General features: G+C 48.4%; 1 protein-coding gene across 5 annotated transcripts in view; it reads right to left on the bottom strand.

The window, feature by feature from the left end:
* GAS7 (growth arrest specific 7) overlaps positions 1–19,446 on the bottom strand; it is a 215,244-nt gene that overhangs the window by 93,989 nt on the left and 101,809 nt on the right. The window contains exon 1 of one of the 5 annotated variants that reach the window (XM_045525990.1): positions 18,142–18,281. The exons of 2 other annotated variants lie outside the window; for them this stretch is intronic. In XM_045525990.1, coding sequence (XP_045381946.1) covers positions 18,142–18,165 — 24 coding nt within the window. In that variant the 5' untranslated portion in view covers positions 18,166–18,281. Of the gene's footprint in view, positions 1–718; positions 1,083–18,141; positions 18,282–19,446 lie in introns of those variants that run through there. 2 more of the 5 variants (XM_045525991.1, XM_045525992.1) reach the window with 2 other exon arrangements.

The following is a 19,446-nucleotide window of genomic DNA, read 5'->3' as shown; positions in this document are numbered from 1 at the left end:
AAGAAAGGTGCCAACTAAGTCCCAGAGGTAGAAAAACTGGCCAAACCAGGCTGAGACCCCTAAGTCTCAGAAACGCTGCCACAATCATTGTGGCGGCTGCCACCACCAGTCTGGAAAGGAAGCCCAGCCTCGGGGCGCCACTGGGCAGATACTCAACGACCTTCTGCGAGCCAAGCCCCCCGGTGGCTCCCCATACCTTCATTAGGGCTTTATAGTCCCCAAAGGGCTTCCTTCCACCTTACAGTGTCCCAGCTAGAACTGGGCCAGGGGGTAGACGCCAGATGGGCAGGTAGAAGCCAAGTTTCTTATTTGGGAAAAGTTAAACGGAAGAAGCCAGGTTCGGACTCCATATAAATCCACACCGCCACTCTGCTTCTCCGTCACACCCCTCCAGCCAAACTGCTGCCCAGGTCACCAGGGGAGCTGAGACTCCCTCTCTCTCCACAGACTTCCCTCTGTGAGACTTTCTCCTCCCATCGCTTCTCCTGATTTCTCACACGACAGCCCACGTCTTCTTTCCTCCACGCTCACGCCTTGGGTCTGTGAAAAGTGCCTCCGGCACACAGGGTCCCCAGGCCTTCTAAGCTTGGCAATTCAATACAGCCCAAATCTCCAAGAGTTTTCCAAGCTGCCTCTTTAAAATGTCGAAGTCATTTTAGAAACATGCAGAGAAAAGCAAGCTGAGCACACATCCGCAGCAAGAAAAACCGATTCTTACCATCAGAGCGCAGCTAATCTTCTTTGGGGGCTGCTACCTCAGAGGATTGTCTCGGGTCCTGCCTGGAGCCCCCAGACCCAGGGCCAGCGCCACGTCCGTGGCAGCCTCTGCGGGAAATGGGGCCGAGGCAAGCCGCTAGCCCGGGGCCAGTGCTCTGGGCACCCCGGAGGATGTTCCTGTGGCTTTTCTCACTGCTGTTCTTTCACAAAGAACCCACTACATTGCACAGTTCCTTCCAAATTGGCTCCAGTGCTTGTTGGGAAATCAACAACTCATTCTGGACTTTCCAGATGCAAAGTTTCTGGAGGCCTTCATTTTTTTTTTTTTTTTCACTCTCTCTCTCTCTTTTTCCCCTTTCTCAGCTAAAAAAAGTTGGCTGAGGTCATGACAAACAATGGCCAAGCTTGTGTCACTGACCAGATGCCTCCCACCCCCAGGCCTGGGGACAAGGGCGGCTTTGTCCACTGTATTTTAGGCGGGACTCCCTGGGCCTGCCCAAGCCCTGCTGGGGAATGTTTTGGCCAACTTCTTCCCAACCCTAAGTCACGGCTCTGGCCCCAGCCCTGGCCCCAGCTGTGCGAACCCAAGGCCAGAAAAAAACCAACATAAAAAGAATGGAAAATGCTCCCCCAAAGAATCACTGTGTGAGACCCATCCAGGGCTGGAAAACTGGTGTCCCCAAAGGGGCAAGAGTGGGTCCCCGGCCTTCACTCTGTCCTCACCACCACCAAACCTGGACAGCCAGGGGACAAAGAAGGGGTCATGAGGCGTGTCAGATGGAGGGGGACTGAGGATCACAAAGTCATTACTTACAAGTGAAGAAGGGATTGGACCCTGAGAGCAATACTGCATCCACCAACCAAATGAATGTAGGCATAGACTTGGATCCTTGGTGAATATATCATGTCATTCCCTTTAGAAAGCTTTTTGGAGCAGCTGAATATTTAGCACTTAAAATGCCACATATTTCTGTGTTTGCTTTCAGCTGCAAACCTTTGGGATTTTAGGAACCAATTCTTCATATAGAACTAAATATGGTTTTCTGGAGAGACCAAGATCCTGAAGCCTGGAGGTGGTTTCCTATAAAATATCACTTCTTTTTATAAGCATATGGATAAACTGTTATTTATAAAGAGGTTTTGATGTCAGCTCCTTAGGCGGGGGCTAAGAAATCAGTACTATCACTCGATGATGGAGTCAGATCAGGGTTAAGCTGTTGTTGTTTCACTGCTTAGTAGCTGTGAGACCTGGGGCAAGGCCTGCAGGCTTCGGTTTCTTCAAATGGAAAATGGAGACGATCACAGTCTCCTTCTCAAAAGGTTGTGGTGATGATTAAAGGGGGGAAGTCCATGTAAGCATTCTGCACAGCGGATGATGGAAATGCTCAACAGAAGCTGGTATCATTGCTGTCACTGTCAGCAATGGCTGAAAGGGTAGGTGCTGCAGTTACCTTGGGTCCAAAAAAAAGTCTAGACTGAATAATAAAAAGCAAACAACCCAATTAAAACTTGAGCAAAAGACATTTCTCCAAAGACGATAGAAGAATGGCTAAGCAGCACATGAAAACATGCTTATCACTAATCATTAGGGACATGCAAATCAAAATCACCATGCGGCGGTATCACCTCACACCGGCCAGGATGGCTACTATGAAAAAACCAGACAAGTGTTGGTGAGGATGTAGAAATACTGGAACCCTTGTGTGCTGCTTGCAGGCACATGAAGTGGTGTAGCCCCTGTGGAAAACAGCATGGCGAGTCTTCAAAAAATCAAACACAGAATTACCATATGGTCCAACAATTCCATTTCTGGGTATTTACCAAAAACACTGAAAGCAAGATCTTAAAGAGATATATATACACCCCTGTCTGTGGCAGCATGATTCACAATAGCCAAAAGGTAGAAACAATGCAAGCGTCTAACCACTGACGAATAGATTAATAACATGTGTTATAATAAACACAACGGAATATTATTCAGCCTTAAGAAGGAAGGAAGTTCTAACACATGCTACAATGTGGAGGAACCTCGAGGACATTATGCTAAGTAAAATAGCTAGACATCAAAGGACAAATACTGTATGATTCCACTTACACGAGGTACCTAGAGCAGTCAAATTCGTAGAGCTGGAAAGTAGAATGGTCCTTGCCAGGGTCTGGAAGAGCGGGTACTGTGTAATGAGTAGAGAGTTTCAGTTTGGGAAGATGAAAAAGTTCTGGAGATAGATGGTGGTGACGGTTGCATAACAGTGTTAATGTACTTCATGGTGCTGCACCACACACTTAAAAATGGTGAAGATGGTAGATTTCATGTTATATATATTTTGCCAGGAGAAAAAATGTCTGAGACCCACAGAGATAGTTTAGATGAAGGGCCCCGGTGACAGGTAAGCCACATCATGACAAATGCAAGGGCAGACTCTCCAGGGAAGGTGAAATGTACACCCAGAGGGAAGCCACCCACCCTCCTGGTGAGGATGACTGGAAAGCACAGCTAGAAGACCAGGCTGGGAATCTAGACCAGGACTCCCCACGGTCGGCTCTGTGTTCAGCCTTGGGGAAACCAAGGCAACACAGCCAGCACCCTAATGTCAATCATGGGATTTTCTGTTGAGGGTTGAGGCACGTTCAGGGGCTCCTGGAGGGAGATGACAGTATGCCTCTTCCTCAGATATATCAATTCCCTTCTGTGTCCGCATCCCACCTTTCTTGTCGTTCCTCTCCCATGCCTGGTGACAGGGCTCATCTCTTGCTTCTCAAAGACATCAACGTGTCTGCTTGGGGGACACTACCTCCCCTCTCTAATTCCTGGGCTCCAACCTGCTGCAGGAATGGCCACGAGGATCCTACATTGAGCACTCACTCTGGGCCAGGTGCCGTTCTGTGCTGCACGTGTCCTGAGCCACTGGATCTGCCTAACAGATCTAGGAGGAGATTCTATAATCGTCTCTAATAGAGGAGAACACGGCGGTTCTCAATGCAAATCAGGCAGGATGGGTCGGAGGAACACGCTAAGGGAGCGACACTCCGGGCCACGTGGCCAGCGTGAACAAAGGCCCAGAAGGAAACAGTGTGAGCAGAGGGTGTGAGAAAAAGTGGATGAATCTGTTCATTAGAGTTCAGGAGACACGGAAGGTGGGAGAAACAGTAGCAAAGGATGGAGTCAGGTCACAGAGGCCGTGCAAGCACCAAGAACTAAGAAATTCAGACTCTCTGTAAGCAAAAAGAAACCATCCATGGGTTTTGAGCTGGGGAGAAAACACAATCAGGGCTGTACTTTGTAGAAATCATCACGACACCAGGGTATTAAACGTCAAATGTGAGGGAGAGGCTGGGGGAGGGCAGTGGTTATAAGATCACCCTCCCCTTCACTCTCTCTCCCCACTCCATCATAAAGAAAAGGGAAATGCAATGCTTAGATCTACAAGGTACGTCTCATATTCAGAGATGGGGTGTCCCTGTTGTTAGCAGCTGAGTTATTTTCACCTACTTTCCCGGATGTGGGAGGAGAAGCCCGGTGGGTAATCCACACGCCTACTTTTGAGGTCAGACACTGGCCGCAGAAACACAGATAGGAACAAGGTACTTCCCTGCTCTTGCAAGCAGGCCCCCACCCACGAGAAGATAAAAGCAAAACTTCATCTGTGCCTACATGGCCAAGACCTCCACCTTCAGTTCTTCCAGTTTTGAGGAATTAAAACGGCCCTGAAAGCTTTCAGAGTCCATGACTTCTTGGCTTTATAACAGCAAAGAGGGGACAGTTTTAAGGCCGTTAAGCATTAACTGCTGTCACTGACACCACTTTGACACTGCATCACACAGATGGACAGATACAATCACAAACAATGCGGTGCTCCAGGCAACACACAGAAATCACTGACATTTCAAATCCCAGTGTGGCCCCCGGCCAATGGCAAGGGACCTTTCTGGGCCATTATAAACCAGGAGGCTAATCTGCTGTGACCTGAGCTGAGCAGAACACACTGGTCCTGCAGACCTTTTATTCTTCAGGAGTCCCCAAACTTAACATCGCAGGGTGTGTAAGACTCACGAATACATTCGAATGGGTTTACTGTTTGGGTTCATCCTAGCGTTTTAATCCAGAAGTCACTTTAGTTTTGTTTATTAATTGTCTTTGATCATTAGAGTTGGCTATGAAAAGCACGCTCTTGGCCTTTCCATTTGGCTTCTGCAAATAGATAGGTTTTTATGTACAGTGGCACACATACACATGAGAGACAGCAGAAAACCTGGGATCCGAAAGCAAAAAGACTGACAATCTTTTCCACCGAGCTGAATTCTCCTGAGTTTAATGGCGTCAGATGAGCCCAGCCCTCCTGTGATTATTTTTTGTTTCAGTTGAATTGAAAACTGTCAACCAAATTAGGTCACATTCGCTGCAGGCCCTTGTCCTCCTTAGGATGAATCGTGTTGTCTTATAACGATAATTAATAAGAAAGAACATCTGGGTATGCTGATGACTCACTTTTTCTAAACGCTTCCTAGTCATGAAGGGAAAAATTATTCATCAGCCGGAGCAGACTCTAGGGCACAGGGTCCCAAGGACCCCCGCCTGGCCCTACATGTGACCCCTGGGCTACAAGATCCATAACCAATTAACAGTTATTGACGACCCTTTCCTGACTGCTGTGGAAGACGCAGGCCAGTACCGCACCCAGCACCTGACTTCTAACATTTGAAGACAAGTCACAGACACAGCGAGAAAAGGACGGAGTGTCGGGGAGTGTGTAACGGGGCCAAACGATACAGCAGACAAAAGAGCTTTCAGCACCCAGGGGGGGCGAGGTCACTGGCGGCTGAGATGGGCACGGGAGGCTTCTCAGAAGATACAGAACCTGCCTCACAGCAGGGACGGAGGAAATGGCTTGACCGGAGGGCAGGGGACAGGACGTAGCAGCAGAAGGAGGCTTGGGAACAGTGGAGGAGACCTGGGGGGGGGGGGGAGTAATTCAGAAGGGAGGGAGAGAAGTTCGAACCAGGAACCCGAAGAGATCCGGCCGCGGTGGGAGCCGGCCGGGGGGATGTGGCCAAGTGTGCTGGCTGCAGATCCAGGCTCCTGTGTTCAGTGGCAGTGGGCTGGGGACACCTGTACAGAGACGGTGGTGAAACTCCACTGATTTATGAACTCAGAGTTTATAAAGCTGAACCCCGAGGCAGCTGTCACCTAAGCAGTGGGAGAACAAACTCCTGGGGTCCAGTCCCTGCCTCTCCTGTGCCTCCCATTAGTGCCTGCAGCCCCCAGGGCCCCCCCACGACTCTTGAAGGCAAGAACCAGGTCTTCATCCTTCCCCCTCTAGCTGAGCCGGTGCCCACTCTGGGGGCTACGTGGGGAATGAACGAATGAGTGTTCTGAGAATCAGTCACAGAAACCAAACGAGCAGGGATTACAAGAAAAAAAACAAACACAGCTGAGCCTTGAACAACACGCGTGTCGGGGCTGCCGACCCCGCCACTCCTTCTTCACGGGACAGTTGAAAATCCACATATAACTTTTGACTCTCCCAGAATTTAACTACTAATAGCCTACTGATAACATAAACCGTCCATTAACACGTCTTGTATTATATGCATTATATCCTGTATTTTTAGAATAAAGTAAGCTAGAGAAAAGAGAATGTGTTCAGAAAATCGTAAGGAAGAGAAAATACATTTACAGTACTGCACTGTATTCATCGATACCCTAAGTTTATGTTGTCTGTTTATAAAATGACTCGTCTGTCTGCAGGGGCGAGCTACCGAAGCCGCAGACCGCCATCTACACAAGCAATTCGACTTTTTCTTGTAATGTCACTACTTTTTTCTGCTTCTTGGGAGCACTGCCAGCATCGCTAGTGGCACTTCATATGGGTCCCATGGTGTTATTCAAGGTTTATGGTACCGCACTAAATACGATGCAAAATATTTGAGAACCGAGAGATCGCTTTTGACTGCAATCCGCAATTTACTGGAGAGATGAACTGTTCACTTGGAGATGACGAGCGTCACACAGCGATTTCGGCGGGTATTCGCCACGCGTGAGCTCCCCGCAGCAGCAAGAGGAGGTGGCTAAGAAATTACTGGAGTAATGCAGTAGGGACTACAGTTAATCATACGCAGTTATGATTTAATGCTGCATTTTTATGTTTGTTTACATTTTTCTTGACAGCAAATGGTGCCATGTACGTACAGACTGTGAGGGTTTCTGTAAGTTTTGATAAATTTTAACTTTTTCTTTTTCTTTTTTTTTTTTTGAGAGTCTCATCTGTTGCCCGGGCTAGAGTGAGTGCCGTGGCGTCAGCCTAGCTCACAGCAACCTCAAACTCCTGGGGTCAAGCGATCCTCCTGCCTCAGCCTCCCGAGTAGCTGGGACTACAGGCATGCGCCACCACGCCCGGCTCATTTTTTCTATTTTTAGTAGAGATAGGATCTCACTCTTGCTCAGGCTGGTCTCGAACTCCTGAGCTCAAGCAATCCTCCCATCTTGGCCTCCCAGAGTGCTAGGATTACAGGTGTGAGCCACCGTGCCCGGCCTGATGAATTTTAACTTTTTATAATAGATTTGTGCATATTTTATGGTAGTAAATGATAAAAGAAACTAATATCTACATATATTTTATGCACTCATGACATAGCTAACATTTTCTTAATGTTTTCAATAAATCTAGGCTAGGTGGTTTATTTGAAAGTTTTTTAAAATTGTCACAAATATCTAAAAAACTTTTCCAATATATTTATTGAAAAGAATTCACACATAAGTGGACCCATATAGTTCAAACCCATGTTGTTTATGGGTCAACTGTAATTAACAGTGCTCAAGTGAGATACTGAGGAAAATGCCCACTGAATTCGGAGAGGGTGTGTCCCCTGCTTATCTCGGAAAGAAGAATAAGATAGAGAGACAAGCCCCTGGAGACTGATCTCAGCACAAAGGAGCTGTGAGCACGAGGACACAAGGGAAGTAAGATCTTAAGATAAGATGCCAGGCTGTTACTGGAGAAAGCAAGACAGCGGACAGGCTACAGGGAGTGGCTGGCCCCAGGCCAGGTGTGCTGGGCGCCTGGCTCCCACTAGGTGACTGTAGCCAGTTTCTTGAGCCCTGCCTGGTAAGGGTCTGAGCCCCTTTATAAAGCTTCTGTGTCCCACACCATAAGAGATTCTCAGTCTCAAGCAGACATATCAGAAATGGTGCCCAGTTTTAAAAGGCCTCCTAACAACCTTTCTAGAGGATTCTGTAGCTTCGTGTCCCCCCAACTGCAGTCACTCACATCCCGCTGTCACACCCTGCCCTGACACTATGGATCAGCTGCACTGTTATTGACTCAGTATTTTTTTGAACTGACTTGTAGACAACTTAAATTTAGCCCAGCCCCAAGCAATAATATCTATGAAATCATCGATTTGATTTGGTTGGGTTTTTTCTTTCTATTATACACTAAAATAAATATAACTTTAAAACTGTCATTTCAACACGATCTAAAATTATCTTACAGATCCTTAGTTGTAAACTCATCGCACTTGGAGAAACACTGTCTTGGGCTCTATGTAAAAGCACCACCCAGCAGCCACAAAATGGTTTTGGAGGTTCTGACAGCCACCCCAGGGCGCCTCTGTCCACTGTCTACTAAACTAGCAATAAGAGGAAAAGAAAAAAAGAAAAAAACTAACTCAAGCTTAAAAAAAAAGAGAGAGAGAGAGAGAAGGTAACCACAATCAGAGGGAAAAGACCGTGAGAACGATTAGGCCAGCGAGGCGAATAGAGAAAACCTTACAAACCAGGCACTGGCTGTAAAAGGGGAAACAGCACTTCACACCTTCACTGCTCTCTGTCTGTAATTTGAGACGCACTTCACCCCTTCACACTTCTAATTCAAGATACAGGATTTGCACTGATCTGAACACCGAGCAAGCAGCCAGCCCTCCGGGCGCAGATGCTGTCTAAGGACGCCCTTCCCTCCTCGTCATCCATTTGGGGACAGCAATTCCCAGAAAACAAGAGGGCTGAGCAGGAAGTGCACGGTGGCACAAGCAGCGTGGGAGGGGTGTTCACCATTCTGAGAGGTACGAACCCCACAGGTGAAGCAGGGACTACGCCCTGGCAGCAGTGTCGGGGAAGGGTCTGCAGGAACTGCGAGTGTTCACATACTCCGTCAACTCAGAGTATCAGAGAACCAGGTAGTAAAGTAGTTTACTGGGTGAAAGCCAATCTGAAAACAGGAATTGGTCTGAGAAATGTGTGCATCACCAAACCTACATGTAAGTAACTGTGAGGGGGAATGTCAACCTTCCCGCAAGGGGATGGAGTGGCGAGGCCAGTGACAGTCTGTACGTTCTGTCTGTTGGTGTATCCTAAGTTTGTATAGATCCTGCCTTGTTCAAGAATGAGCAAAAAAATGGTGGTGGCAGGGGGCTGTAGAATCAGGGTGAGGAAACACCATCCTGAAGCTCAAAGGAAGAGCACAGCTCAGAAAGTCACTCAGGAAAAACTCAGGAAACTGCCACAATGCAAGAAATTGTGACCTCTTTGAAAGAGGAACAGAAAATCATAATGGAAAAAAACCCAAACAGCCAAAATAAAGAAGAAAATGGATGAGGTTAGGATTATATAAAAATTGCTAATTTAAATCTGTGTTAGTACTTGTGGATAACTGCAAATATAAAAAATTACATCAGTAGCTTGCAGGGCAAACGTTAAAAGTGCCCCCAAATTGCAAAGAAAAAGAAGCAAGGAAAATAGAGTCAATATGTATTTAAGAAGTGTTCCAGGCCAGGTGCTGTGGCTCACGCCTGTAATCCTAGCACTCTGGGAGGCCGAGGCGGGAGGATTGTTTGAGGTCAGGAGTTCAAGACCTGAGCAAGAGCGAGACCCTGTCTCTACTAAAAATAGAAAGAAATTATATGGATAGCTAAAAATACATATAGAAAAAATTAGCCGGGTATGGTGGCGCATGCCTGTAGTCCCAGCTACTCGGGAGGCTGAGGCAGGAGGATCGCTTGAGCCCAGGGGTTTGAGGTTGCTGTGAGTTAGGCTGACGCCATGGCACTCTAGCCCGGGCAACAGAGTGAGACTCTGTCTCAAAAAAAAAAAAAAACCAACAAAAAAAGAAGTGTTCCATTAGAAAATATTAGAACAAATAGCTTAAAATTAATAACAGTGGCAAAGATAATGAACATTTAAAAATCATGCACATAAACAGGCAAAGAGAAAAGGATACCTAGGAAATCAGATCCTCCTCAGACTTCTCCTCTACCCTTCTAATGGCTAGAGAGCACATCCCACTAGAACCAAAAGCTCCATGTGGCAGGGACTTTGTTTTCCTCAGTGCGTATCACAGTGATTATGGCAGGGCCTGGCATCACCCCTCGGAAAGTGCTAAAAGACAAATCCCACCAGGGTTAAAGCTTCACAGGGTGCGGTCGTTGTTTTGCCCGTTGCAGTGGGTGTTCAATAAATACTTGTTGAAGCTAAGCTGCAAGGATGCGTTTGTGATCTAAGACATACATATACAGCAAGTTGTACTAGTATTTCATACATGAAAGAAACACAAAGTTTCTCTTAGAGGTATGTGAGTGAAGATATCACCCACTTGCCCTCCAGGCACTGAGAGGTAAATCAAAATTTGGAAAATGACAATGGGAAGATAACGATATAAATGCATCTGTGACTCACACTCCCAACTCAGAGACCCAGTGAGCTGTGTGCTGTCTGGGGGATTTTCCAGCTCCTGGGGGGTGAAGGTTGGTGTCCCGGTAATTTCATCCACCTTCTCCTCTGCTCCCATCCGTCCCAAATCAGTATACATGTTTCCTCTGCACCATGGTCAAAGGCCGGTGCAGATGCAGCCTTGGCCATGTGTGAGGCACACACATAACTGATGTTCCCTTTCTGCCCAGGCATGTGCCAACAATGAGGGACTATTCAAGCTTTGGGGACACTCTGCTAGGAGAATCAACAAACAAAAAGCCTTTGTTTTCTGCCTCCACCAGACAGCACTGTGTTATGTACAGCACCACAGTGACCATTTTCTTTGCCATGGAACTTAAGTAATGGTTTTCTGCATGTTAAAAACTCAAATTGAATGGACCAAGTCTTTTTGGTTTTTGTTTTTTTTTTTAAGTCAGGACAGACCAATAAGCCACCCAATGGCTGATGCGTTCTGTCGTCAAAGCCCTCTTTATATCATCCTTCCTCTAAGAGCTATTCCTGCTTTAGAAATTAGCATGCATATGATCTCAATATGGAAACTAGTGCGCTCCTCACTCCAAATGCAGTTCTAAGGAAAGAAAGAAAATGTTAACAAAGGTTATCTTTGTATTGCGGGATTCCTCTCCTTGTTTTAATTATATTTATTTTACATTTAAAATTTTTCTTTATTTAAAATGCATTTTAAAAGTTACTTTTATAGTCAGGACTCCCTCCCACCAAAATCAGCATATACAATTCTAAACATACTATATAATACCAATTATGTAGAAAAATATACACAGCTAAAAAAGAGGAAAAAAGAATCCTCCCAATTTTTTTCTTATTTCTGCTTTCCTGCATTATCCAAGTTTGCTATAATGAGCATATTAATTTTAATGGATTTTAAAATATTAAAACTTATTTTCTATTACATGCTAATGAATGAATATAGCCTTATAAAAATATTTAAATAATGCTAATAAACCCCTCAAACATATCCCATCTCTCTTGCAATGCCCTAAAAGGACCCTTATTTATCAGATTAGGGTTCACTGCATTATCTTTCAAATACAGTGAAATGTATGACAGGGAGACATAGGGGGCTTTATCTTTAAGAAAACAAAGACAAAATGAGGAAAGGTAAAGAACTTTCTCAACCAATGAAAGGCTGACACAAATATTTGGGATGGTTGGGACCTCAGCGATCATTTATTTGATCACCTTGCCATTTTACAGATGGGAAAACCGAGGCCCAGAGACAGGGACTGGGCACTGAGTCTTCCCAGTCCCAATACAGAGTCCCTCCTTCTTCTCCTTCGGCTGCCCTATGCCTTGGTGTGGCCTTGAGGACTGGCTTGGAGTCAGGTGGCACGGCAGAAGCCAAACCCCCACTCAGGCCTGCTCCCCAGGCCGCCCCCAACACTGATATGAAAGGTGACCTCTCCCTCGGCCCAGCTCTCTTCTGCTCAACCTCCAGCCATTTCCTATCTGTCTGCAGCCCGTGAGCGCTCACGGAGGGAAGGGCCCAGGGAGGAAACATCTGTGTACACAAGAGGAGTGAAGTCATAAACCTATTGGATTTGATTTTCCCTTTTGGCAACTTCTCTTCTGCCTATTTTTTTCTCACTCATTGAGATGCAAAGCTCCATTCAAACAAGGGGGCCTGGAAGATTCCAGCAGCTTCTAGAAAGCACAACCTGATTCTGCTACACAGATTCCCAAAACAAGGTATGCGTAGCTGTCCTGGAGTGAGGGCGGGGCTGAGAAGAGAAGACACACTCCCCGCAAACACTCAGCTGACCACAGGCTCCCATCTGCTTACCCCCAGACCCAGCCTCTGCCCTGCCGGCAGGCAGAGAGGGAGTTCACAGGTCGGTCCCACACTTGCCAGCCACCTAACCGTGGGCGAGGCACCTCAGCTCTATGAACCTCATATAGAAACGGAAATACCACCAACTACTTCATGGAATTTTTGTAACGATGAAACAAAAGGGCAGAAGCAATGGTAGATGTGCATTAGCTTTGCTCCACACCGTCACATCCCTTTAAAAAAAGCCATCAGCGGAGGTCACCAATGCTGAGTCACTTGTGTTGCATGGGCTTTCCCAATAACCTGTGCTCAACTCTCCAGAATTACACTGTCCAACCTTTCTGACATAGACGGAGCTGAATGAAGGAGCCAGTAAGACCCAGGGAGCTGGGAACACCCAGGTGCACCAGGGCTACAGCCATTGAACACTGTCAGGCTGGAAGAAACACAGCAAGAAACAAATGTGGTCCTTGACCAAGAGCTGCCAGTCACCCAACGCAAGACCCCGGCAGCCTTCCTGAAGAGGCCCCCAGATGCCGCCCTCGGAACTCTCTCGCCGCGGGCAAAAACACCCCAAGAGAACACTCCTCGTCACTTACTCAAGCTCCTAAAAATGAGACAGGTTGAATAACAGGGGGGAAAGGGTTAGGTTTCTCCTTTTCCCCACCATTAGATACCCTCAAAGTCAATTTCACTGCCTGCTCCTCACTGTTAGATCTCATCTTTTTGTTGTTCTTAACTGCTGCAGTACTGTCTGTCTGCTGTGGGCCAGTAACTTGATATATGGTGGCTTATTTGACCCTTACAAAAACACTGGGAGGGATTTCTTACTCTCGTTTTATAATCAGGCTAGTTTGAACCCGGCGTTCGGTCTCCAAGGCTGGTGCCAATGACACCTGACCTCAGGGACCCCACCCCGATTCCACCATCATACCTGAGGCTCCTCTGCGGTGTCTAGGAATCCGCTATCCAAAGGCAAATACTCCAGGATGGAAGTGACAGTCGAAGCCATGATGGGCCAAGCCCCTAAGTATCAATCTGACCCGGTAGAAGGTGACCACTGATGGCAGTGGGGAGCCTTGTCCACTGGCAGGAGGGGTCCCAGGGAGAAATGGGTCTAAGAGGGTGGGTAGAGAAGTGCTAAGAAAAGCATTTCCACAGCAAAGAGCCCTGACCAGCACCCCCCGGGTGAAATGACACCCTCGAAGGACGCCGACTGAGTGCTACACACTGAGTAGCTGCGAGCAATTTGGGGTTTGAGCTGGCAGAGCTAGGGCCCAGCAGGCAGCCCCTGCCCACCCATGCAAAGCAAGCAGCAGAGGCTCAGCGCTCACACTGATCTGCTGGGGCTCAGTCGCCAGGAAGCCCCTCCCGGCTAGGCCGAATTCTGAAAGCCTGGCTTCAGCCCTGCAGCCTAGAAGGGGACCCACCCTGCTCTGTCTAGTAAGCCAGGGGCTGTCTCCCAGGCAATGCGGCCCCACCCCGGCCCACCTTCTCCTCCCTCCTGTGCACCTTCTCGGCTGTTCTCGTTTGGGTGGCCTCTAATGAGTGGTCATCGTCCCTTACTCATCGGAGCTCCCTGGGAACAAGAGTGTCCTACTCAAATCTGTCCCCAGACACAGAAAGGTACACAATAAATACATGTTGACTTGAAGTTCTTCCCAGTCCCTGAGTAGGATCTGTCAGCTCACCTAGAAAGTGGGTTTCTTACTTTCCTGGGGTCACCCTGGCACCAAGGGGGAGAGCGGAGGGAGGGAGGGAGACCAGAAGGCAGAGACAAAAGCACTGCTGGACACTTATCTAGTTCACACTGGGAGGGGTCTTAGCAACTCCAAGGTTGTGAGGGGCCCCCAAATCACCAAATAACAAATGAACAAAATGTGCCAAGCGGAATGGCTTGGTTGGGGTCTGGGAAACAAATTTCTCAAGGGCGTAGGGCTCTCCAAGTAAATACATTCAGAAAAGACTTAGCTCGTGTAGACTGCCCACTAATTAAAGCCTTCAGCCGGAGAGAAAGCTGGAGGCCAGTGATCCTCTACGACACAGCAGTCTGAGTTACCGATGCTGGATTTGAGGCGGTCGGCTCTTGCCTGTATGTTCTTAAAGAACTGGCATAACATTTTCACCAAAGGATTCCCAGTGCCTGAATGCCTGGTCACTCTCGATGAGCTTGAGCAGCCAACCTGGTCCCTCTACACATGATTCAGTTCCCTGGCCTTGTTTGTAAGGTCACATGCTGCTGGTCCCGTGGGGAGGCAGCCCAGCGACCATCTTTCCAGGACAGTGGAAGGCACCAGGTTTATTTATCCATGTCGCATCCGTAGGACCTACATATGGAAGTGCTGAATAGTCTGGTGTCTAGACAAGGAGGGATTGGGGTCTGCTGAGATCTCACAGCTGGAAGGACTCCTCCAGCCCTCTCAGCACGGACAGAATTCCACCCGGAGAGGAGCGGGGCTGAGACCCTTAACTCCTTGTCTTTGGCTAGGAATCTTCGCCTCTCTTCCCCCCGGTCTTAAAAGGAAGGACAGTGACAATAACAGGTGCTGGCATCCTGTCTATACTCGGAGCATCAGGGCAGTGGTTCTCAAACTTCAGTGTGCATCAGAAGGGCTGTCAGAACACAGACTGCTGGGCCCACCCTTTGAGTTTCTGGATCCATAGGTCTGGGTGACAATTCGCATTTCTCACAAGTTCCCAAGTGATGCAGCCACTGCAAGTTTAGGCACCACACTTTCAGAACCGCTGAATTCAAGAGAAAAACAAAAAGTCTGTTCTAAATCTACCTCTGGACCCAGAAAATTAATCTTTTGAAGACTGATAAATTTTGAAAAGCGTGACTCTCTTACTTTCCTTCTTTTCATACACATAGGTACAGGGAATATTTCACATTTTCCCTAACCTTAAGAAAAAGTACTCAAATGAAAGGAATAATGGCAACTGTTGCCCTACTGGCCTCAGTGCTGGTGACAGCAGAGATGGGTGGGGACTGTGGCAAACTGGGAAACCACACTACTCATTATCAGCATGTTGTTGCCATGCAGGATGGCAGGCTTGGTACTGCCAGAGCACTCATTTTTGCATGAGTAGCTGGAAATCTGAATTTTTAATGTAAAATCTGCAAATTTTAAGATGCTGGCCACCAACTCAAATTTTTTTAAATGAAACCATGGGAAAAAAACAAAAACAAAACAACAATCAAGAAAACCCCATAGTTCTGTGTTTGATTTTGCCCACTGGCCACCAGTATGCAACCCCTGATCATAACTGTTGGGTGTCTGGATGAGCAGTCATTCGAAGAGGGAGTTCTCCAATTCTGAAGAATTGGATACCACTGCCCTAGACTAAATCAGCACATCCACCCCACACCATCTGTCATTTTAGCAGGGACTGCTTCTTGCACTGGTGGGTGCAGCTGGATGGCAGCTTCCAGGGGTTCTGTGCACACCTTGCAAGGGCTGCAAACACATGGCAAGCTCCCCCCTGACCCAGAGTTGCGCTCCCCCAGCCTGGGCCAACCTTCCTTGGAAGGGAAGCACAAGACACCGTTTCTGGGGCAAAAGGGCCCCTGGCAAGTCTGTCCTACTCAGTATCTGGAAACAGTGGTATCCCACCAGCTGAGAAGGTTTGGAAGGGGAGGAGGTATGTGAGGAAGCTGAAACAGGTTAAGGAATGAGGCTTGCACCATCTGCAGAAAGTGGGCAGGTGCAAAGCCACACAGGAATTTGGGAACCAAGGAGAAAGTGAGCCAGGAGCCTGGGGGAGGACAGATGCACGTCCACAGGTCTGAAGGTGAAACAGCAGAGTTGTCACGGTGAGCAGAGAGATTCCCATGGGTAGCAAGACCAGGCAGCTGGAAGCCAGCACCCTGGGAAAAGAGGACCTTGCGGGAGGAGGGCTGGATCTATTCCTTGTAGGAGGTGTAAGGAACCCAAACCTGCAGGGCTCAGGGGCATGGGAACGTGTGCTCTGGGGCCACTGGAAATGGTGCAGGGTAAGGCCATTGCTGCAACAATCACAGGCATCCTTCCCACTCTGCCCACAGGAGCCGTCCTCTGACAGACTTCAGGCCCTGGAAGCTGGGGCTGCCACCTCCCCGCCCCCAGACCTCCCGCTTCCCAGCTGGCTTGCTTGTCCCTGACTATGCCACACCACATCAGATTCTCAACAGGATATTGCATCCTGACTCTCCTGCACTGAAAACCCACCCCCATCCCCTTCCAGGTGGGTCAGGCTTTCCTGGAAAGGAAACGTACAGCCACCCCCAGGAGAGAGTTCAGGCCCATTCGGCCACTAGCTGGGACTAGCAGCTTTCAAACTTGTTTTGAAAGTCTGACTCACAGTGAAAAGCTCATTTTACTTCACAACCCAATATACACACAAGCATAAGTTTCATGTAACAGCGCTTGCTCTTGCCACATGCAACGCACTCTGGTATTTTCCCATTGCATTTTTTGTGCTCGTTAACACTGATTACGTGTGTGGTGTGGCCCATGACTCACAGTTCAAAAAACACTGCTTCACCTGGTCCTAATCTCTTTTTTCAGTATTCCCTTCTCTACCTCTATCTCGACCAAAAATTCCTATAACAAATTCCTTCATGACACTTTCCTCGACCCACCCAGGTAGAAGTGAATCCTCCCAATTCTCAGTCTCCCAGCCCCTGGGGACCGCACACCACTCACGGGCACTTAGATTATAATCATACAAATCTGCTCTTTTCAAGAACAAGGTCCAGCTCTTTGGGTACAACACACTTAAAACGTTTGTCAAATGTTAGATGTTATAGGAGAGAAAGCCCGAATGAGACATTCTGACGACAACAAAATTGTGCTGCATTTCACACCATACCAAGAAACTCAACCTTCAAGAGAATGCCTCTGGCTCGGCCAACGTCCCTACGCTGGTGCCACCCTCTCCCAGCTAAGCAGAGCTCTGGCCTGGCACGTGGGTGGCCTTATGGTTTGCAACCCACTCTGCCCTCAGACACTTCATTTCCCCACTGCAGTCCTCAACAGGCTCATGCTGGCCATGACACTGACTCGCCACAACGCCAGGGGAAGATACTTAGCACACCCCAAGTTTAGGTGGGGAAACCGAGCCCCGGAAAAGTTGACAAAATACCCACACAGCTGGAGAGTGGCAGAATCCACATGAATCCAAGTTTTCTAGATTTGAACTTCCATGCTCTTTCCAGGAGCTTATCGGAATCCCGTTATATAATCCTGTGTTCATTACACGCCCCCGGCTTGCAACACTAGAAAGGAACCTCCCTGAGCACGCGGTCCTCTCTGAGTCTCCTTTAACTGACGTGCACTGCCACACGCTGCCCTGGGCCCACATCAGAATGTGCACAAACATGGCACAGGAGAGTGAGTCAGAAGATTGGTGTGGATCTGGTTTCCCGTCCCACTTTCTCCCTGAGTGGCTGTGTGACGTTTGCAAGAGCATGTCACCTCTCTGGGCTTCTCCCACATCTAGAGCCTGAGGGAGCTTTCTAGGCTTCTCCTGAGGACTCTACCACACCATGTGGAGCCATTTGGCCCCTATAAGGTCAGGCCAAACTTAAGAAAAGGCAAAGTCAAGGTGGGGAAGATCCAAAACAGGAAACTGGGGTAAGTCCCAGGAAACCAAGAAAAACTCACTTCCCACTGAGCTCATCTCAGATACCGCCCGTGCCCAAGTGGCTTCCTCTTCTTTCCAGAGCCTTGGGTCACAGTGTGACCGAGACTCACTGGAGGCATGAGGAGAACAGACACCCGGAAACAGAAGTCCCTCCAAAGCAGAGCCAACACCTAGCCCAGCAAGAGGGTACCCAAGGAAGGCTTCTCCCCCGACAGGAGCGGCCAACCGCCTGGCACTCAACTGGCTCCAATTAGCTTCGCGCATCTGCACCAAAGATAACCAGGCAGTGCCCCGGGTTCCAACTCACCTCAGCCCCACAGTCGGTCCTCATGCAAATCTGTCACGCTGGTCATTTTCTGCCACCCTCTCCACATCTGCTGCTTCCCCGTGGCATTGGCTAATTCACTGTGCAAAGCAGCATTTATATATAGAAAGTTGCAGCCACGCAGGTTAGCATTAAAATAGAGACTTGACGTTGCCATAGCAACCAAACAAATGATATTCAAAATGAAAGAGAAGTATTCTGCAATCGAGAAAGCATGTCCACAGCCTTCCAGGGCAGCTGGGCCCCTTCCTCTTGAGGGTGGGTGGGATGGCCTCTGGAGAAGTGCCTGGTGGTGACGAACGTCCTCCTCCCCATTAAGCCACCGGCTCTGCTCTCAGCTGCAGCCATCACCCCTGCGCACGCTCCTTCCTGCCTGGAGTGGACCGAGGCCAAGACACTCAGGGAGTGTGATGATCCTAATCAGGTATATCAATTTGCAAAAGCTCTGTTCCTTAAGCACCAAGGGGCAGCAGCCTGTGGCCCTGGCATTTTTAGTAAGGATGCTTCTGGAAATAAAGGTGGCCTTCTGCCACTGCCTGCCATAGAAAATTGTCAAGTGGCCACCAGTTAGATGGGTGACATCATGCAGGCTACTTTATCTCTCCGAGCCTCAACCTTAAAATAAGTAGGAGGGGGTTGGGGGAGAAGCAGCCCAGGGTCTTCTACCTCTGTGACTCTAGGATAAGCATCCTTTCCCCATGGCCACCTCCTTTTGCTACATTCCTCTTGGATATTGCTGAAGCCCCAGTGCTACACAGAAGCTACAGGTTCCTAGAATTACTTGAATAAAAACAACTCATAGTATCACAATCCGGCAAGGATGCGGAGCAACTGGAACTCTCATACATTGCGGGCGGCAATGCAAAATGGTACAGCCACTCTGCAGAGCAGTGTGGCGGTTTCCTATAACATTAAACATACACTTACCACATTATAGCCCATTTTCCCAAACCAGGGTGATCTGGTCCCCCAGGGCACATCTGGCAGTGTGTGGAGACATCTACTGGTTGCCACAGTGGGGGTGGGAGGGGTTGGGTGGGTGTATTAGTTTCCTGTGGAGCCGCCTATTGTTTCCACAGAGACCCCTGCAAGAGAGACTATTGGTGACCTAAGCTGAGGACCACAGAGGGGTCCGTGGCTGTCCAAATCTACCATCAGCTCTGCAAATTCTCTCCCTTCTGACCCAGCCCAGCTTCCTGGGCCAGGACCAAAACCAACTGGGCCAGTCCATGGCCCTCTCCTCTCCCCACTCCTGGAGCAGTTCTCGAATCAAATGTGAACCTCATG

This window comes from Lemur catta, chromosome 15 (genome assembly GCF_020740605.2).
Source record: "Lemur catta isolate mLemCat1 chromosome 15, mLemCat1.pri, whole genome shotgun sequence".
Taxonomy (NCBI): domain Eukaryota; kingdom Metazoa; phylum Chordata; class Mammalia; order Primates; family Lemuridae; genus Lemur; species Lemur catta.
Note: the sequence above shows the minus strand (reverse complement) of the source record. Positions and strands in the feature narration are given on the sequence as shown.